Source organism: Lacerta agilis, chromosome 11 (genome assembly GCF_009819535.1).
Source record: "Lacerta agilis isolate rLacAgi1 chromosome 11, rLacAgi1.pri, whole genome shotgun sequence".
In the NCBI taxonomy this organism is placed as follows: domain Eukaryota; kingdom Metazoa; phylum Chordata; class Lepidosauria; order Squamata; family Lacertidae; genus Lacerta; species Lacerta agilis.
Genome location: NC_046322.1, coordinates 10,662,857 through 10,686,904, shown reverse-complemented (window position 1 = coordinate 10,686,904; position 24,048 = coordinate 10,662,857). Strand labels below are relative to the sequence as shown.

At 46.7% G+C, this 24,048-nt stretch overlaps 1 protein-coding gene across 1 annotated transcript; it reads right to left on the bottom strand.

Moving 5' to 3' along the window:
• Positions 1-8,853: 8,853 nt before the first annotated feature.
• On the bottom strand, positions 8,854-23,834 carry SKA1 (spindle and kinetochore associated complex subunit 1). The gene is given in 8 exon segments (XM_033164631.1): positions 8,854-9,396; positions 10,334-10,503; positions 12,983-13,123; positions 16,031-16,122; positions 19,558-19,607; positions 19,610-19,682; positions 21,870-21,970; positions 23,728-23,834. Coding segments are annotated over 8 exon segments (816 nt in total). The 5' UTR covers positions 23,768-23,834; the 3' UTR covers positions 8,854-9,247.
• Between the last annotated feature and the right edge of the window lie 214 nt (positions 23,835-24,048).

Genomic DNA, 24,048 nt, shown 5'->3' with positions numbered 1-24,048 from the left:
CTTATTATAGCAATACCATAGCAACCCCGCAGGCAGGCAGCATTGTGGGTGCGAACATACATAGACTCTCTCATTATAATTTAAAGAATCTCTTGGCTTAAACTTGAATCATCAGCAGCAAACTGGGGCAGCCAGGACTGGTGGCAGAAGGGTAAAGACAGCCCGCTATGTAGAAATAAACCGTTGCGATAGCTTTGAACTTTTAAAAGTGTAAAGGCACTGCAGCACCATTGTGACTTGCCATGGTGCAAGAACACTCACAGCCTGCCTCCCTGCCTTTTCCTTTTCTGAGGGCCACATTCCCTTCTGGGGTCCGCATGCCAGAGGGAAAAGTGAGTGGAGCAATGAGTCGTGGGGGCCAAACAGAGGGACCCAAACGACTGCCTTTAACCCCCAGGCCTGAAGTTCCTCCATCCCTGGCACAGATCATAACACAACTGCCTAATTTATAAGGAAGATATTGGATGAAGAGAAGCACCTGTGTCCACAAGGCACTTTTTTCCTTGTAAAGACAGACAGACAGCCCGCCTGAGGCAAGTGGACAGGCGGGGAGGAATACATTGGCAGCTGGGCTAGCGTGTCAGATGCTGCTCGGCCATTTTAGTGGCAAAGCTGGACTCGTCCTGCAGGAGATGCTACAAGCTCCTTTTTAAAAACACAGGCCTGAAAATTGCCCTTGGTTAGACCATGCCAGGAAGGGATGCGGGTGGCACTGTGGTCTAAACCACAGAGCCTAGGGCTTGCCAATCAGATAGATAGATAGATAGATAGATAGATAGATAGATAGATAGATAGATAGATTTATTTATTGCCATTGTCCGTATATACACAGTATACACAACAACGAAAATCAAACACTCAAAGACCGGATTTACCATACACATTTGCACATATCTCCAACACTCTCATCCTTATTAATAATCTATTAAAACATAACATAATCCAGAGTATAACATAACCTATTAAAAGCATAGCATAACCTAAAAGCCTGTCTCATTCCTTACTACTCACTGCTTACTATTACTTACTACTGACCCTGAGATCATTATTAAGTGCAATCAAAGCTCTTGGATAGAAACTATTTAGAAGGCGTGTGGTTCGAGTTTTCATTATCCTGTATCTTCTGCCCGAAGGCAACAGTTCAAAAAGGTTGTGAGCAGGATGGGTGGGATCTCTCAGGATGTTGTGTGACTTCTTCAAACAGCGAGACATGAAGATCTCGTCCAGGGTCGGCAGTTTGAATACCCGCAACGGGGTGAGCTCCCATCGCTCAGTCCCTGCTCCTGCCAACCTAGCAGTTCGAAAGCACATCAATGTGCAAGTAGATAAATAGGTACTGCTGCGGCAGGAAGGTAAACAGCGTTTCTGTGCGCTGCTCTGGTTTGCCAGAAGCGGCTTAGTCATGGTGACCACATGACCCGGAAGCTGTCTGTGGACAAAACACTGGCTCCCTCGGCCTATAGAGCGAGATGAGCGCCGCAACCCCAGTCATCCGCGACTGGACCTAACGGTCAGGGGTACCTTTACCTTTACCTTTTAGACCATGCCAGAGGCAGTGAGGCTGAAGCCATCACTTAACACAGTAGTTCTCAAAACGTTTTTCTCTGCGCCACACTTTCAGAATGAAAATTTGCTCATGCCACACTGAGCCAGTGTGGTGTAGTGGTTAAGAGTGGTAGACTTGTAATCTGGGGAACCGAGTTCACGTCTCCACTCCCCCACATGCAGCTGCTGGGTGACCTTGGGCTAGTCACACTTCTCTGAAGTCTCTTAGCCCCACTCACCTCACAGAGTATTTGTTGTGGGGGAGGAAGGGAAAGGAGAATGTTAGCCACTTTGAGACTCCTTCGGGTAGTGGAAAGCGGGATATCAAATCCAAACTCTTCTTCTTCTTATTGATAAGGAATGCATTGGAAAACAAAAAGAAACAACTCCTAACAGTGCTTGGTTTATAACACAGAACACAACTGCTTTATCATGAGTTCACGGGGCATCTGAAAATTACAAAACAACGCAGCTACAGAAGAGCATGAATCATTCCCAAAATACATACCAGCCTCTTATGTACGTGCTTTTAAGTACCATATTGCCTGAATAGAAGCCCCACTTCCCCCCCCAAATTCCGACTGTGAAAAGTTAAAGTGCGGCTTATATTCACAACCTTACGGTATGCAGCCAGGAGCGTGGCAAAGTGGTGCCCACCCCCTCCTCTCCCCCAAGGATGGGAAGGGAGAGAGAGTGAGGAAGGGAAAAGGCTGCATCTCCCCCCCCCCCCCCATGCAGCCAGAAGCAGTGAGGAATGGAGCGGCTTACATTTGGGTATTTTTTTCTTTTTTTCTCCCCCATCCCCTCCAATTTTAAAGGCGAGGCTTATATTCGGGCCAATACGGTATGTATAAAAACTCGAGTGAGAGGTGTGAGCTTGCTTTTGCTGTGTAATCTCACTTACATGAGGTCTGATGCCTCCTCCTCATTACAAAGAAACCCCTGATATTTTGTATTTGTAAGAGTTGAAAATCCCTGTTTACAACAATATGTCGTGGAGTACCGTGGAAGAGTATCATTTTGAAAAGTTATCTATCTGCAAATTAAAAATATTCCTCAAATTAAAAAAAAATGTGGATGCCGTACGACACCGAAATGTTTCTTTGATTGCCCTTGAACCTTCCTGCCACTTGCCACCCTCCCTGGCCGCACCAGCATGGCACATCGCACCCCTTGAGAACCAGTCTTAGCCACTGTGCTAAACCAAATCCGGATGTGAGAGACAACTGCCCTCTCTGCACTCCCTAGCCTTTTAAGGGTTAATGGACTCTGCCCACAGCTATGCTATTATGCAGCAGCACAGCACCAAAAGCCTCCTCACAGGATCCAAATGTTCTACTGTCACCGGTAGGCAGGTTAAATTTCCTCCCAGGTGCCTGGTTTTCTTTGTCTTTTTTTTTTAAGGGTGAAGGAGAAAAAAGGAGGGGGAGGGGGAGAGAAAGCGTGAGTCCAAGATTCAGAGTGACTGCGCATGTTTGTTTTTCTGAAACCCAACTTGTAATAAAGCCAGCATATTAATCAATTAAAAACAACAACACCCTATTAAGATTACTACTGTTTCCCAAAGGAGAAAATATTTAAATTGCTTAAGCCGCTTATATATGCAAAAGCCACTATAATCTGGCAGGCTACTTCTATTCAAAACAGCATGAGCAAAAGGAGAATAACAGCAGCATTAATTTATTACGATACTCCCAGGTATAAACTAACCCCAAGTCTTAAAGCAGTCAGGTACTGAGTGTTTGGGCCAGGCATAGGAAAACTCAGCCCTCCAGCTGTTTTGGGACTACAATTCCCACCATCCCTAGCTAACAGGACCAGTGGTCAGGGATGATGGGAATTGTAGTCCCAAAACATCTGGAGGGCCGAGTTTGCCTATGCCTGGTTTGGGCCTTTGCAGGATTAGGTCTGCCTCCAGAAGAGGCAAGCTTTGATGAAGTCTTGAGATGGAGTTGGGGGTAGGAAAAGGGGTTCACATTTGAAACAGGTGCCTAAAAACCACATAAAGCCAACTAGCAGTTTAGTGAACTGGACGGGGAGTGTGATTGTGGGTGAGTGTGTCTCCCATAAGCGTATGTGTGAGAGAAGGGGTGTGAGAAAGAGAATGAGACAATGGTCCCACCATTGTAAATGGCGTTTCCATCACGGTGTCCTGTCGTGCCAGAAGCGGTTTAGTCATGCTGGCCACATGACACCCGGAAAGTTGCCTGTGGACAAACGCCGGCTCCCTCGGCCTGAAAGCGAGATGAGCACCGCAACCCCATAGTCGCCTTTGACTGGAATTAACCATCCAGGGGTCCTTTACCTTTACCTTTTTACCCACCAGCTGAGGTCACACCAACGGCCATGCAGCCCCTGACCACTACTCCATATGACCCCAGAGAGCAAGGAGGTTGTCCACCCCTTCTTTGAAGTTAGAAAAGAAATAGAGGAATAGACGAAATAGAAAGGAAGGTAGAACATCACTTGGAAGAAGGTGGCAGCTGTATGAGGTAGTTTGTTTCATGAGGGAGGCAGAGGAAGACAAGTAGCGTAAGAACTTCCCTCCGGACCACAGTCTAGAGCAGACATCCCCAAACTCAGCCCTCCAGCTGTTTTGGGACTACAACTCCCATCATCCCTAGCTAACAGGACCAGTGGTCAGGGATGATGGGAATTGTAGTCCCAAAACATCTGGAGGGCCGAGTTTGGAGGTGCCTGGTCTGGAGTAAACATAAGAAAAGCCCTGCTAGGGAAAGAAAGATCTCCTAGGGTGGGAGGCTGAGAGAAGAAAGGGAAGCTTCCAGGTGCCTGCTGGGAGAATCCACCCCATTTTGCATACGACCATGGATAAGACCTACTGTACCTTTTTTAGAGGGCTCTGTATTTTCTCTATCTCTCTTTGCTTTATTTTTTTGTTTCCTCTTATCTTTATTTAGATTAGTTTGGCTTTTATTGTGTCGCATGTTGTAAAATTTTCAGCAAAACTTTGTCAAGTTGTATGTTTCGATTAAAAAATTATGAAGAGATAAGAAAAGCCCTGCTGGATCAGGCCGAAGGCCCCACCCAGTCCACCCTCCTGTTCCCACAATGGCCAGCCAAAAGCCTTTGAGCAAACAGCTCATTGAATAGAAGCCTATTGCGGCAATTATTTGATCAGGAAGTTAGAGATGGCATAGTGACACGGGTCTGGTCATGTATTTTAACTGAAGGATCGCCTTCGCCCCCATGAATCAGCCTGCAGATTTGCACAAACCTTCATTTAAATCACACAAGTTCCCCTAAAGAATCATGGAAGCTGTAGCTTGTTAAAGATGCTGGGAATTGTATTTCTGTGCGGGATAAAGTCTGGTTCCCAGGATTCTTTGGAGGAGCTCGTCTGCTTTCAATGGATGGTGTGTACACAGCCTAGATGTTGAACCCATCATCGGAGGCTTTTAAAATGTGATGCTTTCTTCAAACATTAAGGTAGTGGGCTTTCTTGGTTGTGGCATCTTCTCATTTCTGGTACCTTACCTTTCCCTACATACCATAAGTGCTAGCCTCTTTCCACTACTCACTTCCAACCCCTTTCTCCCACAAACAAGTATCAGCTCCGTGGCCCAAGTCAACGGCTGCTTAGTGATCTTTTACCTCTCCCCATGACAAGGCTTCCTAGCCAAGAAACGTTTGTGCCTTTCCAGAAAGGTTAATCTGATGTGCTGGGCCTGAGCTAAGCTAACGCTATTAATGATTAGCGCCATGGTTTCTGTTCGGGAAATGGGGCACGCAAGCAATCGACTGCTATGCCAACCAATCTTTTAAACTGGAACGGCATGTCTTTATGAAACGGCAGCTCCTCAACACTTATTTGGCCCGGCGCAGGATGCGGGGAGGGCAGAAATTAAGCCACTGAGATTCCTCCATTGTGCAGTTTCAGATCTACCCTGTTCAGCCTTCGACTGCAATATAGCTGCTCCAAAAATTACACGGGAGACGCGATGAAACTAAACAGACAGACGAGGAAGTGGCCGGAACTTCCATGTAACTTGTTTAAGAAATCTTTTTGGTTGTCTTTTAGAACCTGACCATTGATCTTGCCCAGCTCAGAATTGTCTGCAGAATTGATTGCACCCAATTTCACTCCAATGTAAACTCTAACCCATCGCTCCCTATTTCTTCATTTTGAAGATGTCACAAACAACCTTTGCACTTCACTCGGTCACAGTTAGGGTTTTTTATTATTATTATTAATTCTCTTTTTATGGAGCTGTATACCCTATTGACTTTTTACAGCTGTGTTTTCAAAAATCAATATTATAATGATGATAATAATTTGTTATTTTTACCACGCCCATCCGACTGGGTTGCCCCAGTCACTCTGGGCAGCTTCCAACAGAAAATAAAGAACACTGCAAAACATCAAACATAAAAAAACTTCCCCAAATCTATATCAGGCTTCCTCAACCTCGGCCCTCCAGATGTTTTTGGCCTACAACTCCCATGATCCCTAGCTAGCAGGACCAGTGGTCAGGGATGATGGGAATTGTAGTCTCAAAACATCTGGAGGTTGAGGAAGCCTGATCTATATCTATGAATTGTCTACACCAAATGTGGGGAACTGGGGGCTCTCTGGGGCCGGCCGCCCTCTCTTTCTCAGGCTACATCCCTCATTGGTTCTGCATTACAAGCTCCTTGAGCATTTCTGCCTGGCCATCCTTGACCTCCCAAATTGCCTCTTGCTCACCTCAATGAAAAACAGAGAGGTCTGTGTGTATATGTAGAATCCAGCCTAGTGTGTAAAGGTAACATTTACATAACCACATAACACCAGTCCTGAGAGATCTACATTGGCTCCCAGTACGTTTCCGAGCACAATTTAAAGTGTTGGGGATGACTTTTAAAGCCCTAAATGACCTTGGCCAAGTTTATCTGAAGGAGCGTCTCCACCCCCATTGTTCAGTCTGGACACTGAGGTCCAACGCCAAGGGCCTTCTGGCGGTTCCCTCACTGCGAGAAGTGAGGTTACAGAGGGAACCAAGCAGAGGGCCTTCTCGGTAGTGGTGCCCTCCCTGTAGAGCAACCTCCCTTCAGATCTCAAGGAAATAAACAACTATCTGACATTTAGAAGACATCTCAAAGCATCCCTGTTTAGAGAAGTTTTTAATGTTTAATGCTGTATCATGTTATTAATATTCGGTTGGGAGCTGCCCAGAGTGGCTGGGGAAACCCAGCCAGATGAGCAGGGAATAAATAAATAAATAAATAAAATTATGATTATTATTAATTGTTCTGCCCACTTTTGTCCCTGGCCCAGCCCTTGGAAAGGATTCCCAAAGGGGAATACAGCCTTCTGGCTGGAAGAGGTTCTCCCCTTTGCTCTACAATGGACTGGCACATGTACCACCAAGGAGCTACCGTCCTTGCCCAAATTCTGTGACGCCTTGCAAACAAAACCACTAGCCTGCAAAAATAGAATTATTATTTTTTAACTATCCTGAATAGAAGCCTGTGTTCCTGTGTTGGCTGTGAAGGAGGGAAAGCCCGTCCACACAAGCTAGTAAAATTTTAAAAAACGTCTTCCAACAAGCGGTCCGGCGAAGGAGCTAATTCATTTGGCATTTCTGTGATATCCATGGAGACTTTCCTTCCTCTGTAGCTAGTGCAGAAAGCAAATGGGCTGGTGGAGGACGGATGGAACAACCTGTCCCCCTTCTGCGCCCTCAACCTGCACTGAATTCGCGGTCAACCATAGCTACCTAGCAGGTTGTCAGCCAGAAGATTGTCATAACGTAATCAAACTCTGAGAGCCGAGAAGTGATTTTAGAACCTGAATTTAAGTTGAAGGAGACTACACTTGCCGGGAGGGGGGGGGGAGTGTGGTACTATCACAATGTGGGAAATTTATCCCGAAAATCTGCAATCTTACCATTTTCAGGGTGGCAGAGTACCTGCTTTGCATGCAGAAGGTCTCAGGATCAATTTTAAGCATTGCCTGGTAGGGCTGGGAGAGACCTCTGTCTGAAATCCTGGGAAGCCCCTGGCAGCCCGTTTAGAGAATACCTGAACTAGATGGACCAAATGACCTGACAGTATATTCCCCGGTTTCTTGAAAAACAGAAACCACAAAAGGTTTAAGAATATATCATTTTGATCGGCCTGAAAATAAATTAAACTCTGGTTAATTCATCCAAACCGTTGTAACGGGCACACCCATTCTCAAACACGTGTCTCGGAACTCTTGCAAACTTTTAATGACTTCAGATTTGGGTGCAATCCAGAGTGCGTTAAACAGGTTGAGAACATCACAGAAATCAATAGCAGTTAAACAGAGCGAAGCCACACCAATGCTAATGAGATTTAGGCAGTTGTCTTATGATCTCTGCATGTAAGAAAAATACAGGGAAGGTGCTTTGTGTTTTTGCACCTTTGCAGTGTTACAAGTCCGACTGCCTGATGATAGCTCAGTCAGGAGAGCACGGGACTCTTAATCCCAGGGCCGTGGGTTCAAGCCCCATGTTGGGCAAAAGATTCCTGCATTGCAGGTGAGACTAGATGATCCTCGTGGCCCCTTCAAAGATGATGAAGAAGAAGAGTTTGGCTTTGATATCCCGCTTTATCACTACCCGAAGGAGTCTCAAAGCGGCTAATATTCTCCTTTCCATTCCTCCCCCACAACAAACACTCTGTGAGGTGAGTGGGGCTGAGAGACTTCAGAGAAGTGTGACTAGCCCAAGGTCACCCAGCAGCTGCATGTGGAGGAGCGGAGACGCAAACCCGGTTCACCAGATTACAAGTCTACCGCTCTTAACCACTACACCACACTGGCTCTGAAGATGGACTCTGAGTGAAGATTTGGTGGAATTGAGAGGCGGTATCGTGGAGGTGTGAACAAAAAGTGGAACTTACGAACATAGGCACACACAGCTCCAACATTTGCTCATAGGACATTTCAATGCGTCTTAACTTTTGGTCTGGTTACGGTTTGTTGCTATCTTTCGTGAATGGCAGCAAGTAGAATTGGACCCAGTAACCCAGGTGAGCTCCGGCCTGGTGGGATGCCCTGATAAACAGAACGCCCTATCTGAAGAAGTGTGCATGCACACAAAAGCTCATACCAATAACAAACTTAGTTGGTCTCTAAGGTGCTACTGGAAGGAATTTTATTTTTTTGTCAAGAACGCCCTACTGTTCACTCTGTTCAAAAACACACACCCAGGATTTGTGTTTTAGTGCCGCGCCTCCAACAATGGCTTGTTCACCTCCTCTTTGGGATGTGGCAAATGACATATGTCCACTAGAAGCACCCCAGGGACGAAAGAAAGTAGCAAGGATTCCAACTCACCCAGGGCTTTCAAATCTTTATTGGCATTTCAGCAATTCCAAATCTCAAGCTTTGAACGATGGTTTAGAGGCAATTCTTGGTTCAACCCATCCGCCCTCTGCTTTGCTCATAAAATGCAGGTCAAGCTCAACAGGTAGAAACCCCAAAGCCGGGTGGGTGGGGGAGAGAATCGCACTCAGGGGGTGTATAGCTTCATACCTTTGCAGAAAGATGAAAATCACAGGTACTGTATTTTACGGATGGAAATGAAACCCACCTTCTCCAACAATAATGAATGAGGGTAGGAAGAAAGAGGAGTAAAACTCTAAACGAAGTAAGGATTCTGTTTTGCGGCACAGTCCTGAGGAGCGGGGCAAGGGGGAACCTCCCAACACAAGCTTCAAACACCCCGGCAGCACCTCAGCAGATGGCGTAACGGACCAGGCGCGAGCCACGGATCTCTCGCAGTCTCTGGCAATGTCGCAAAATGGTGAGGATGCTGTGGAAACGCTTGTCTGCCTTGAGCTGTGTAAATTCTTCCACATCGGCCTCCACGATGAAGAACTGGCCTGCAAAGATACAACTCGTGTTTCATCCTGGTACAGAGTGCTTTACCTTTCATTTTATTCCAGTCCCGCTTTTCCTTGGAATGGTTTTACTTTAAAAAAAAAAAAAAGTACGGTTGTCCCCACCCAGAGGTGGAGGGCGAGTAAGAAATCTTTTAAATACATACAGTCGTACTTTGGAAGTCAAACAGCTTCGTTCCCGAATGTTTTGGCTCCTGAACGTTGCAAACCTGGAAGTCACTGTTCCGGTTTGCGAACTATTTTTGGAAGCCAAACATCCGACGGGGCTTCCGCAGCTTCCGATTAGCTGCAGGTGCCGCGCTTTGGTTTTTGAACATTTTGGAAGTCGAACGGACTTCTGGAACCAATTCTGTCCGACTTCCAAGGTGCGACTGTATTTTATACCCCTTGCCAATCCAAATGAACCTCAGAGCAATTTACAAAAATTAAAAACAAACATTCAGTTTGGAAGGGGTGGGGAGGAACTACCAGTGTTGGATATTTGGCCCCCGATATGCATACAAGCAGGATGGGCTCGCCCAGCTGTCAATCATTCGACATGACATCAGGTTGACTGACAGGTGGCAGCGGGACTGAACACTCCACTCACTAGTTGATGAGTGAAGGGGGCAATGATGGGTCTGCTTCACCAGCAGTTATCACAGGCAACTTGCTGGCAAAGCAGTAACTGGCAAGAATGAACTCCATTTCATTGCTGATGTCACCCATCACTTGATCAACAGGAGGGTGTGGTTTACGGAAAAAATGGTCTTACAGGCCAACATGGACCCTCAATGAGCCAAGACTGGCCTGTCAGCCCACCCCTACACTGTCCGGCAGCAGCTCTTGAGGGTTTCAGGCAAGAGTCCTTTTCCCAAACATACCTGGAGGCCAGGGATTGAACCTAGGGTTTAAACACGTACTCAGGAGTTAAAGCTACCTTTTGTATTCTTCGTTTCTTCTTCCTTGAACCTGAAGAAGAGGTTCCTCGCAGCACTGGACATTGTCTTAGGGGACTGGTGCATGATCTTGTACTTGCTAACCACGGCCTTGTTGATTTCCTGAAGGACTGCATTGACTTGGTGGTACGTCAGGCGGCCTCGCATGTACCTGCGAGGAAGGGAAAAGGTTCCCCTTAACCGGCATGTCGCGAAAACACGCTTCCGTGCACCCCTGGCCTTGCAAGGCAGTCTGAACACGGCTAACTTCAAGAAGGGCCATTGAAATGTTACTCCATAGGGGTAAGCCGAGGTTAGATTACTGCAACACATTACACATGGGCTGCCTCTGAAGACGGTTTGGAAACTTCAGTCGGTGCAGAATTCAGCGGCCAGGTTGCTTACCGAGGCAAGATGGTTTGAGCATTGAACGCCAATTGGGGTGGGTGGGTTTATTGTTTTCGTCTGTTACTATGTGTGCATTCTTGTTTTTTATACACCACCCTGTGATCCTTGAATAAAGGGCTGTACAGAAATTAAATAAATAAATAAAAATAACTTTTAAAAAATCTTCCAATGGAGGGGCTGTGCTACTCTTACGCTTTCACCCAGGTCATGTGAACAGAGGAAGAATGACTGCCGGTAAGAGCACAGAAAGAAGGAACGCCAATGTGCACCTTCAAGCCTTCAGCTGCCCCAGCTGCATCAAAACATGTCTCTCCTATATTGGTCTCTACAGCCACAGCAGGCGCTGTAACTCTCCAACAGTTTGACTTCACCCCCAAAGGCACTCTCTTCCATTGTCTCCCGAGACAGCCAGATGCCAACAACATACCATCAACAAAGACAATATAGACACACACACACGCCCTCCCTAATTTTTCAGATCGTAATTGTATTCAATTGGTTTTAATACTGTCTTTTTATATTGTTGTAAGCTGCCCGCTTTTGAATTATGGTGCTGGAGGAGACTCTTGAGAGTCCCATGGACTGCAAGAAGATCAAACCTATCCATTCTGAAGGAAATCAGCCCTGAGTGCTCACTAGAAGGACAGATCCTGAAGTTGAGGCTCCAGTACTTTGGCCACCTCATGAGAAGAGAAGACTCCCTAGAAAAGACCCTGATGTTGGGAAAGATGGAGGGCACAAGGAGAAGGGGACGACAGAGGATGAGATGGTTGGACAGCGTTCTCGAAGCGACTAACATGAGTTTGGCCAAACTGCGGGAGGCAGTGAAGGATAGGCGTGCCTGGCGTGCTCTGGTCCATGGGGTCACGAAGAGTCGGACACGACTGAACGACTGAACAACAACAAAAAAGCTGCCCTGGCAGCACGGTAAAGCATGGGTAAGGAATCCAGTAATACATAAGTGTGGAGGTCCACTTCTCATACCCCCCATGTGTTCTTTGAATGTGCAGTGATAAGGGGCTACCTGAACCCCACCCCCCAAAGACAGCCAGAAATGGAGGGAAGGGAATGCCAGGAAGCCTGGAACGGCCACCCAAATTGCAACGGCAATCGTGGGAGACATTAAGGCATCTAAGGCTCCACTGTCCTTGACTCGGCTGCACCAGAAGAAACGAGGATGATTCCTGATAAATGAAAAGAGAAGAGGGCAGTGGGGTTGGGGGGCGGGGAGGCAGAAGGAGCAGCACTTTCTGAAACGGGAGCCGTGATTAATTCTGTCTCATTAATCGCCTCGTCCTGATGAGTCAGACGCCGCCGTGCAATTTGTTCATTACACAGAGGACCCCGGAGCTCGACTGCATTAACTTTTTCATTCAGCTCGGTATTACGCCAAAGAAGATGCGGAATAAATTATGACCGCTTTTGTGAGAAGCACCTGCTCAGGTTACAAAACGAAGAGCCACCAGACAGAAAGCCAAACACAAAAAGGAGTTCGGCTGCCGATTATGTTGCATATATTCATAAAATTGTAGGGTTGGAGGGGGACCCGGTGGATCATCTAGTCCAGGGTTTCCCAAACTTGAGTCTCCTGCTGTTTTTGAACTACAGTTCCCATCATCCCTGACCACTTCTCCTGCCAGCTAGGGATGATGGGAGTTGTAGTCCAACAGCAGCTGGAGACCCAAGTTTGGGAAACCCTGATCTAGTCCAACCCCCTGCAAAGCAGGAATATGCAGCTGTGCCTTACAGGGATCAAACCTGCGACAATAGTGATATCGGCACCATACATATACGTAACAAAATTGTGATTTTCCGATTTTTATTTTCTTTTTACACACACTTATAATCCACTTATGGATCACTGCTCCCTTTGTCCTGAGGAGGCAAGGGTGGTTAAGATTTTCTCTCCTGTAGCGCTGAAGGAGGACGCTGGAAGAGTGACGCTCCTTGCTTTTCAAGGCATGGATCCGTTCTACTGGACATGATTTTTACCCAGATCCCTTGGAAAAGCAACATCTGTGGGCACAGACTTTCTGTCTCTTGGGAGACGGGCAGATCCAAGGGACAGGGTGTGTGTGTGAGGGGGAACGACCAGCGGAGGGGGTGCCCACAGCAAAATCCTTCAAAAACCCAAATGTGCCCACAGGCCTGAGAAGGTTGGCAACCGCTGCTCTCTGGCAGGTAAATGCAGGTAAAACTTAGCTGCTCATTTCTCCGGTTAAGGGTGGGGACTGCTTACTTACGCAGGAAGGCTTTCAAACTCCTCTTCCGTCAACAAGGCTGCTTGCTTGACGCATCTGGGCTCTTTCCCTGGCTTCTTCTCACCTGCAACCTCAGCACCTTTGCACTGTGCTTCAACCTCCGCCGTGACGCCCTGGGTGATGCTGCGGAAGTGGAGGCAGAGACGACAACGGAAAGCTTATCACGCAGGAAGCTACAAGCACCCTTGACAAGTTCCCTCTCTTTGCCACTTCAGATAAGTTATAGCTCATCTACCCCGACGGAGGCAGCAGATACAACAAAATGCGCTGCTTCCTTTCCTCCTGCCAATTTTTCATGGCAGAGCTGTTCAAGACATGAATTAATATTTTTTTGAGAGATGGGGAGGGGAAAATACAGAATAAAGTGCCAGTGGCCTAAGAAAGCATTAAAATGAACAACAGAAAGCTGAACCAGGGATAGCACCCGTCTGATTCAGGTGCCACAACAAAATAATGGTTTTTGGCTGCCGAACCGAGTCCAGAGGGCACGTAGTGGCACTTGGCAGAGTGATGGAAAAACTCCCTTAACCATGGTTAGCTCAGCAACATTTGATGCTTAACCGTGGTTTAAGACCAGGGTAGTCAACGTGGTGCCTTGCAGAGGTGGCTAGACTGCAACTCCCATCAGTCCCCAGCCAGCAAGCTGGGTGGCATCCATCTTTCGCGAAAGCCAATGGAGTGCACCTCCGTGGGTGAAGTCAAACCCACAGAATCGCAACGTCTACTGTGGCTGCAGAAACCGGTAACTTATAACTGCTGCCTCCTGCATCGTTTTTGCTGCATTAGCAGCACCAAAGTGACCTCCCCGGGGAGCAAGCCTAGTGCGTAGGGAGGTCCTGGGCTGCCCCGATGGCAAGACCAGCCTCGCTGGTGTGGTCCAAAGGAAAGCAGAGCAATGCGTTTGGCACCAGCTTGGCTGCGGGAGTTGGCTGCACATCTTTGAGCCCATGCCCTAACATAATGAGCGTTCCCCCACATCAAATGGGGTGCACCTTTTGCGCGGTCGCGAGTAGCCCCATTGGATCTCAGGGCAGCTCCTGGTAGTTGGTCTTGGCATCGCCTTCCCCAGGTTGGGATACCTGTGGACTCCACCTACTCTAGCAGCCGCCCAATCCCGGCTGGGGAGGTGTTGCCAGGGGGATTGGCCAGGTAGAAGGAGGGATTATACAGTACACACAATAGAACTTGAGTCATACCTGGGAAGCGGCCATTGGATTCAGACCCCCGCCCCCATTGCGGTGGCGATAACAGGGTTCCCGTTAAAGGGGTCTCGGGGGAGGCATTGACCATACGCCCAGGGTCGTCACTGCGCTCCCCTTCCAGCAGCAGCGAACATAGGGGGCGGGCTATCTGCTTGAACATATGTTCTCCAGACCAGCCCACTCCCCATTCATGGTGGATAACCCTGAAGTTACCCAGAACCCCAGCTGGGGGGCTGGGAAGGATAAAAGCCCAATGCCTGAGCCAAGGTCTTCCTACATCTGAATATTAATAAGGTTGTGGCCAATTTAATCCCATAGAACGTTGTCATGCGTCGTTATTTCCCTCAGGGGCTGCCCCGGGGTACGGGGGACTCCGCCTGGCCACGCAATAAGCTCTAACCTCAGGTGTTCATCTTGAGAATTTCTATTTTGAAGTCAAGGAACTGCATAAATTGTATGAATGAAGAAAAGACATGTTCTCATGCCTAGATCTAACATATACTCTGGATGGTTTGGGTATATTAAAATTTGCAAAAAAATAAGAGGTAATTCATCTAGCAATCCTTTTACTACTAATACATTAAGTCACAATGTATTCAACCAGTAGGAACATCCTTTCGATATCATACTTCATTTCTGAACACATCAACACTTTTTCAGATGGGTTATAATCTATTCGGTTTCACAAAATCTCCAATAAATTGTATTTTACCCCAGACCTTATTCGGTATGTAACAAAAACAAAGAGGCTGCTTTTCAACAAAGCTGTTCTGCCCTCATCTACCTTCTCTAATTATATGTTTGATTTTAACCATATACCGGTATGTCACATCCCAAATCCCTAACTAGTCTCTGAATGATGGAGGATTTTCCCTTTTCTGTTTCTAACTGCTTTCGGGGCTGCTGTCAAGCATCGCATAAAAGGTCTGCTTAAACCATTAATACTGAACATCGCTGGAAGAGCGCAAGCTGAATCCCAAAGTATTGATGGCCTCTGCTTAAAGGGACCCCTGACTGTTAGGTCCAGTCATGTCCAACTCTGGGGTTGCGACGCTCATCTCGCTTTACTGGCCGAGGGAGCCGGCGTACAGCTTCCGGGTCATGTGGCCAGCATGACTAAGCCGCTTCTGGCGAACCAGAGCAGCGCACGGAAACGCCATTTACCTTCCCGCCGGAGCGGTACCTATTTATCTACTTGCACTTTGACATGCTTTTGAACTGCTAGGTTGGCAGGAGCTGGGAACGAGCAACGGGAGCTCACCCCGTCGCGGGGATTTGAACCGCCGACCTTCTGATTGGCAAGCCCTAGGCTCTGTGGTTTAGACCACAGCACCACCCGTGTCCCTCTGCTTAAAGAACTGCAAATCCTGTTTGAGGTTTGGAGCTTTCAGGGTTAAATAAGCTCAACAGTTCGCCCCTCCCACAGGGAAGATGTGTCACAACATCCGGGGTATCTGCTGTATACAGGATGTCTATGTGATTTATGTGACGCACTGTTTTTTCTGTTCAGTCCTGGTTTCGCTTTTGACCGGAGCGGAGATGCCCTCCGTGAGCCCCGGAAAGAATGTCCGTGATTTATATGCTTGTAAATAAAGCTTGCTTGCTTAAAACAAGCTGGACTCTGTGGAGTTTATTTGCTGGCAAGAAAGGCATACACACTGTTGCGCAAGAAGAAGTTTGAAGTTTGAACAACTCTGCAAAAGCACTGGAGAAGCAAGATACGCAGCAGAAGTGTTGCTGGACACCACTCTAAGTGCTATACTGGTTTTGAGGTTTTCCAGTTAAACCCAAAAGCCCCATCGTCCTGCCTTGGTGGCAGGAAACCTACCTGCTTGGGATTGCTCTGGGCAGGTGAATAGGCATATTCTCCTCAAGATGCTGAGCTTCATTGTAGTACTTCTCAATTGTTTCTTGGAGCTCCTGGATTTTGATGGATATCAATAGGAACAGGGTTGTTTTGTTTTGCTTTTAGGAAAGGGGAACCCTGACCCCTCATGAGCCTCAATTACTAGGGTTCTCATTATTTTCTCATTATTTTTAATGATTTAAATATTTTTTGCATGTTATTAAAAATTATTTGTAAAAAGCAGGCTTTAATGAATATGGTAATACTAAAGATCATTAAACAAAAGGGGGGATGTAATCCCTGTGAGGTTGGGCTCAACAAGCACAAGATATGTAACACGAGGTGGACCACAGATCGAAAAACTATGCATCGTTCAAGCAGCCCTGCTCTAAACAAAGGCAGCAACGTGGCAACAGATTTCACAAACATCTCTCTTCTCGGCTACCATTGCATCAACACTGAGCAGCAAACAATCCTGTAGGGATCTGTCATCCTGGAAAAATGTCTAAACACAGTCTCATGAGAAATCCCCTTTCCCGGATCCTTATACAACAGGCGATACGAAATCTAGGGTTCGCTGTCCCCTGAGGTATTCTGCTTTCATATGCACTGCCTCAGATTTGCAAGAACGCCAAGAATCTTCCACGGTTATCAGTATTCCAACGGCACAGTTCGGAAACACGGTATTGTGGAGGGCTACGGCCAAGTTCAGCGAAATATCCCTGCGACTCGTTGCTTTAAATTAATTTAACCATGCCATAAGTGAAAGACTCTGAATGATTCCATATGCCTTTTGAGTGGCTCTGGAGTGGATTCTCTCTCTGATTAGCTCTTTTGCAGCCTCAAATTCAAAAGCAAGCATTCTAAAGAAAGTTCGCACAAGGGAAGATAAATCCTCATATCATTTCAGCTTGCTGTGCCTGCATGGGGTTGATGTACCCAGCGCTAAAAGAGGAAAGCTTCACCTGGAGGTGAGAAACTATTTCAGCCTGGCGGAGGGGCCACATTCCTATCAGGGCAACCTTCCGAGGGCCACGTGCCAGCAGTGGGCGGGGCCAGAGGAAAATGTGGGCGGAGCCACACATGCAAATTTTACCTTTTTAAGCCTAGTTCCTACGTGCTCCTCTATCCGCCACCCAGCCAGGGAAAAGGGCCTAGGGTGCAAAGCAGAGCCTGTGAGGGAGAGTTTCAAGGGATGTGGAGGGCCGTATCTGGCCCTCACATCATGGTGTTCAGTGCACCATTACGTAGGACTAATTTGATAAAAAGATCCTGAATTACCTCAATATTTAATGTTCAAAGCACCATGCTTCAGAGTCATAAAGCTTTCTTGGCACATCCTTTGGCACAGGAACGTTTTAAAGACTACAGATGCAGACCTAGAAATGGTTTTGTTGGCTGCATGCATTTTTAACACAGAATACATCCGCTAAAAAAAAAAAAAAAGAAACTGCACACAAGTGCAAGCTGGATTTCGAAGGGGCAGAGGAACCAGAGAGCAGAGGAACCAGAGACCAAATTGCAAACATGCGCTGGATCATGGAGAAAGCTAGAGAGTTCCAGAAAAACATCTACTTCTGCTTCATTGACTACGCAAAAGGCTTTGACTGTGTCGACCACAGCAAACTATGGCAAGTTCTTAAAGAAATGGGAGTGCCTGATCACCTCATCTGTCTCCTGAGAAATCTCTATGTGGGACAAGAAGCTACAGTTAGAACTGGATATGAAACAACTGATTGGTTCAAAATGGGAAAGGAGTATGACAAGGCTGTATATTGTCTCCCTGCTTATTTAACTTATATGCAGATTCATCATGCGAAAGGCTGGGCTGGATGAATCCCAAGCCGGAATTAAGATTGCTGCAAGAAATATCAACAACCTCAGATATGCTGATGACACAACCTTGATGGCAGAAAGTGAAGAGGAATTAAAAGAACCTTTTAATGAGGGTGAAAGAGAAGGGGGCAAAATATGTTCTGAAGCTCAACATCAAAAAAAACTAAGATCATGGCCACTGGTCCCATTACCTCCTGGCAAATAGAAGGGGAAGAAAACCAGTTCAGTGGCTGGAGTGGAAGCATGCCTTGCTTCAGTTGCACCAAGCGGCTTGCATTGAAACCGCTGCTAAAATGAAGGAGAAAAACCCCCATTTTTTGGCAGCAGTTTTGGTGCAAACCACTTGGCACTATGGGAGCAGCAAAGCCCTGTGTGCTGTGGTTCCCAAGCACCCACAACAAACCGGCCGTTAGACGCTTGGGAAGCTTTGTGCAACAGACTTTGACAGGTGGGCTGTCCTAGCCACCTGCCAAGGTTTGCCTTTAGAGGTGCGGCCAGAAAAAGATATGGGCTCCCAGGCCAAAATGGTTACCCCACGCCTGGTCTGCACTGACTGACAGCGGCTGTCCAAGATTACAGGCAGGGAACATATCCTAGGCCTACCTAGAGACACCAGGAATTGAACCTGGGACAGATGCTCTGTCATGAGCCATGTCCCTGAGGCTACTGTGTTTCAGGAAGAAGAAGAGTTTGGATTTGATACCCGCTTTTCACTACCCGAAGGAGTCTCAAAGCGGCTAACATCCTCCTTTCCCTTCTCCCCCACAACAAACACTCTGTGAGGTGAAGTGGGGCTGAGAGACTTCAAAGAAGGGGGACTAGCCCAAGGTCACCCAGCAGCTGCATGTGGAGGAGTGGAGACACGAACCTGGTTTCCCCAGATTACGAGTCTGCCACTCTTAACCACTACACCATGCTGGCTCCCAGGAAGGGGGACTTTTGCTTTCCACAGGTGCCCATGGCCTTCAAAAAGCCAGCTCCTCAATCCGGCTCACCGAGTCCTTGTATGCTCTTCCTCACACATCACCTTACGTACTCCCCTCCCAAAGCAAACAAGTTTTTCCACCTTGTTGGGGATAATTCAGACTCCCAGGTGTGAAAAAGGTTATTTATAAGTATGCCACTACCACAGCCCGTGTTTTGTTAGCCCCCAAAATGGAAAACGGTCGGGGTCCATCTAAAGAAGAATGGCAACTTAAAGCTGACGGAATACGCGCAGCTTGCAAACCTAACATATAGAATAAGAGAACAAGAAGAACATACATTTAGAGAAGATTGGGAAATGTTTATTGAATATATGGGGGGGGGGTTGTGTACACTTGAAAACGTTGGCAGCATTAAGATAAATTCAACAGTGATGGATGTAATAATGAAAAACTCAGTGGTTTAGTTTATGTAAAATACTGTATGCAGGAATTTAAGATATGCAAAATGAACCATGGAAAAAGAAGGGAAGTCTTTGATATTTAAGGATGTTTAAATGAGTCTTTAAAATTGTAAAACAGAATTTTTTTAAAAAAATTATATATATAGAAAAACAAGTTTTCCCACCTTGTGCATGCAAACTATTACACAAGAATGGAAATATCTCACATAAGTACCAGTGGATCCTAATTTACAACGCTGGAGAGATGCCCCCATTTAAACAAAAGTCCCCTTTAAGCATTGATCACCTTGAGTTGACTCTGCTGGTTCTCCTGATGGTTGACTGCTGTCTCCAGTTATTGAGGATGTTGTTTAAAAGCAATACCTCATGAATTATCTTGCTAAGCACCGTCTTCAAAGATGGTTTCCTGGTCTGACAAATAAGGAAGGCAAGTCATTGACATGGAAAGAGAGGAAGCTCCCACAGGAAAAATTCATTGTAGGTTAAAGTTACAGGTAGGTAGCCGTGTTGGTCTGCCGTAGTCAAAACAAAATAAAAACTACAAAATTCCTTCCAGTAGCACCTTAGAGACTAACGAAGTTTGTTCTTGGTATGAAGTGTGCATGCACACGAAAGCTCATACCAAGAACAAACTTAGTTGGTCTCTAAGGTGCTACTGGAAGGAATTTGTTATTTTGTTTTGATTGTAGGTTAAATACATACTTCTCTTTCCACTTCCATCACCAGAAATTCCCTTCATCCCTGCTCTGTCATCTCCTAAAATTCCACATCACGACAACTACCCTTCTCTCAGGAGGTTGTGGACTCTCCTTCCTTGGAGGCTTTTAAGCAGAGGTTGGATGGCCATCTGTCATGGATGCTTTAGCTGAGATTCCTGCCTTGCAGGGGGTTGGACTAGATGAGCCTCGGGGTCCCTTCCTACTCTACAATGTTATGATTCCCAAGAGCACCCCAACCTCGCTTCAGCCTCTGGCAAATACAATCCACAAGTCGCTTCTTATTGCCAGTTTAATCCGTTTTACATACAGCATTTTCCTTAAAAACATTGTGCTCAAAGTGGTTCGCAAAAAAGAAATGGCGTAAACACGGACAATGGTAAAGCAACCACATAAAGTAAAATAAAAATCCCTACAGCATAAAGCTAACAATTAAATAATTAACAACTTATTTAAAGTTTAGCAAATATTTAAGTGGGCATAAGGCCTACCAATAGGAGGTCAGTTCAGAATAGCCATAAAAACCTAAGAGCCCTTCCGAATCAGGTCAGAGGCATCATCTATTCCATCATCCTGTTCTCCCAGTGGCCAACCAGATGTCTTGCATATGTCTGCACAGGACCTTCAAATTCCAAAGCTGCTCCAAAGCACTAGTGCAGGCATAGGCAACCTTCGGCTCTCCAGATGTTTCGGACTACAATTCCCATCATCCCTGACCACTGGTCCTGTTAGCTAGGGATCATGGGAGTTGTAGGCCAAAACATCTGGAGAGCCGAAGGTTGCCTATGCCTGCACTAGTGCCTAGTAGAAACCCTGTTTATATATATATTCTTTCTGCTGAAAGCATCAAACTGGTGTGCAATCTTATGGCTACAGCAGGCATCCTACAAAATGAAGTGGAGGACAGCCTTGCTGTGGAGGAGATGGCACCCAGCAACACACTTCTTTTCTCCTCCTTCTTAAGAAAAAGAAGACGACCCAAAAAACGCCACAAATTGCCTGGCTAAATGTGCACTCCAGCAGCACAGGAGAGGGGTAGGCACAGCAGCAATCAAGGGCACAACCTCTATTGTTAAAGGATTTGAGACACAGCTGCATGTTTTTCTTCCTTTTGTATCTTGCTAAGAAAGAGCATGTTGGGACGCGGGTGGCGCTGTGGTCTAAACCAGAGCCTAGGGCTTGCCGATCAGAAGGTCAGCAGTTCGAATCCCCGCAATGGGATGAGCGCCCGTTGTTCGGTCCCAGCTCCTGCCCACCTAGCAGTTTGAAAGCACGTCAAAAGTGCAAGTAGATAAATAGGTACCACTCCAGCGGGAAGGTAAACAGCGTTTCCGTGCGCTGCTCCGGTTCGCCAGAAGCGGCTTAGTCATGCTGGCCACATGACCCGGAAGCTGTCTGCAGACAAACACCGGCTCCCTCAGCCTATAGAGCGAGATGAGCACACAACCCCAGAGTCGTCCACGACTGGACCTAACGGTCAGGGGTACCTTTACCTTTAAGAAAGAGCATAGGACACAGAAGACATGCTTGTAAAACCAAACACCTTGATCGGTGAGAACTCCCGCACAGCGTAACAGGAAACAACCACAGACGAAAAACTGACTTTGGGAAATGTTCTCAAAATTATGCAGGCATGGAACATTCCTGCTCACTTCGTAGCCATGTAATTGGCAAACTACATTCCATGCGTTTATACAAAAACAAACAAACAAACCAACAAACCTGTTCCAACCTAGAGGATGCCAGGCTGGAAAGACACTTGGTCCAGCTCAGTAGAGTTATTATGTCCCTCACGTGCATCTCAAACTTTCATACATGTTTTCCTGAATCCATCTCACAAACTCAGCCCATCAACACATATGCCCAGGAAACATTAAACCACCTTACCTATTTTTCTCAGCTGAAGTGACTTTTTGATATTGGAAATCTTTGTGTTCATGTGAGAACACAAATCGTTAAAATCTGAAGTCAAATTATATTTTTCTGAAACAAATAAAGAGAGTTATATGTTAATTCTAAAGGCCACCACAGCTAGCAGTTTTTATTCGACGACGACAGGACAATTCTCCCCCTCCCTTTCTTGTAAGGTACACAACATTATAGCAAATCAGCATGTATCAGAAACAACTTGACTGCATTCCCTAAATTGAAGCATTATAATACCATTATTTGGGCTCAGTGGTTAGGGCACTATGCCTTGCATGCAAAAGGTTCCGAAACTGAACCTCTGGCATCCCTTGGCAAGAACCGGGAAAGGCTCCCTGACTGAAAACCCAAAGGGCGGCTGCCAACCAGTGCATGCTATATGAGCTAGATGGACTGACTTGGCATAAGGCTACTTACTCTGTTCATGTTCTTGGTGAAGTTATTCAGCCTTTCCAGGTCTTCTTGGCTACAAGGGGTGGCAGGGAGAGACCTGCTGCTCTCCTTTTTTTAAAAAAAATAGTGTTACCAGTACTGTCTACAGGAACAAGCAGATGATCATCCTCTGTTGTACCCTTTTGGGGGCCTGCTAAGAACATTCCTGTTTAGACGAGCCTAATCCAGGTGTTTAGAGACGCGGGTGGCGCTGTGGGTTTAACCACAGAGCCTAGGGCTTGCTGATCAGAAGGTCAGCGATTCAAATCCCTGCGACAGGGTGAGCTCCCATTGCTCAGTCCCAGCTCCTGCCCACCTAGCAGTTTGAAAGCACATCAAAAGTGCAAGTAGGTAAATAGGTAGCGTTCCTGCGGGAAGGTAAACGGTGTTTCCGTGCGCTGCTCTGGTTCACCAGAAGCGGCTTAGTCAATAGGAGTATAGCGTCTAGATCAAGGGAGTTATAGTACCACAATATTCTGCTCTGGTCAGACCTAACCTGGAATACTGTGTCCAGTTCTGGGCACCACAGTTCAAGAAGGATACTGGCAAGCTGGAACGTGTCCAAAAGAGGGCAACCAAAATGGTCAAAGGCCTGGAAACAATGCCTTATGAGGAACAGCTTAGGGAGCTGGGTATGTTTAGCCTGGAGAAGAGAAGGTTAAGGGGTGATATGATAGCCATGTTCAAATATATAAAAGGATGTCATATAGAGGAGGGTGAAAGGTTGTTTTCTGCTGCTCCAGAGAAGCGGACATGGGGCAATGGATTCAAACTACAAGAAAGAAGATTCCACCTAAACATTAGGAAGAACTTCATGACAGTGAGAACTGTTCGGCAGTGGGATTTGCTACCAAGGAGTCTCCTCCTTTGGAGGTCTTTAAGCAGAGGCTTGACAGCCATCTGTCAGGAATGCTTTGATGGTGTTTCCTGCTTGGCAGGGGGTTGGACTGGATGGCCCAACTCTATGATTCTATGATGGCCACATGACCCAGAAGCTGTACGCTGGCTCCCTCGGCCAGTAACGCGAGATGAGCGCCGCAACCCCAGTCGGACACGACTGGACCTAATGGTCAGGGGTCCCTTTAACTTTACCTTTATCCCAGGTGCTTAGAAAATTGCATGTTGTGAATTTGTCTTGATTCTGTTTTTTGCAATCGATTTTTGAGGGGTGGGTTGCTGCTGTTATTTTTCAAACAAGCACTGGATAATTTTTATCGAATTAAAGCATGTGTTCATTTGCAACAGGCTTCCAGGAAGGACCCATATATATTCTCCCCGCCCTACCTGGAGATGCTGGGGATCGAACCTAAGACTATCCTGCACGCAAAGCAGCCCTACCACTGAGCTCCACCCCCTTTGCCCGATCTAAGTCGCTGCCTCACCGTCACTGAGCTCCAGGGGTGCCTCATCCTTGCCCTCCATATCCAGGCCCGCAGCAGAAGCAAAGATCCTCCTTCCCGCAGCGCCGCTAAAAGCTCTCTGGATTCAAACCGCCCGCGCAATCAGCTGGAAGCGCCACGCCTCTCGCGAGAACAAGTAAAGTCTCGCGGGCAGGTGGCGCTGGCGAACCAGGGAGAAGAAAAACTTTTTCCGCCATAGAGCTAAGGAAACAAGTAAGGCTAGAGCGACACATTAAGGAAGCAAGTAAAGCTTAAGGTGGAGCGACGCATAGCATAGAGATAAGAAGGGTAGAGTCACACACG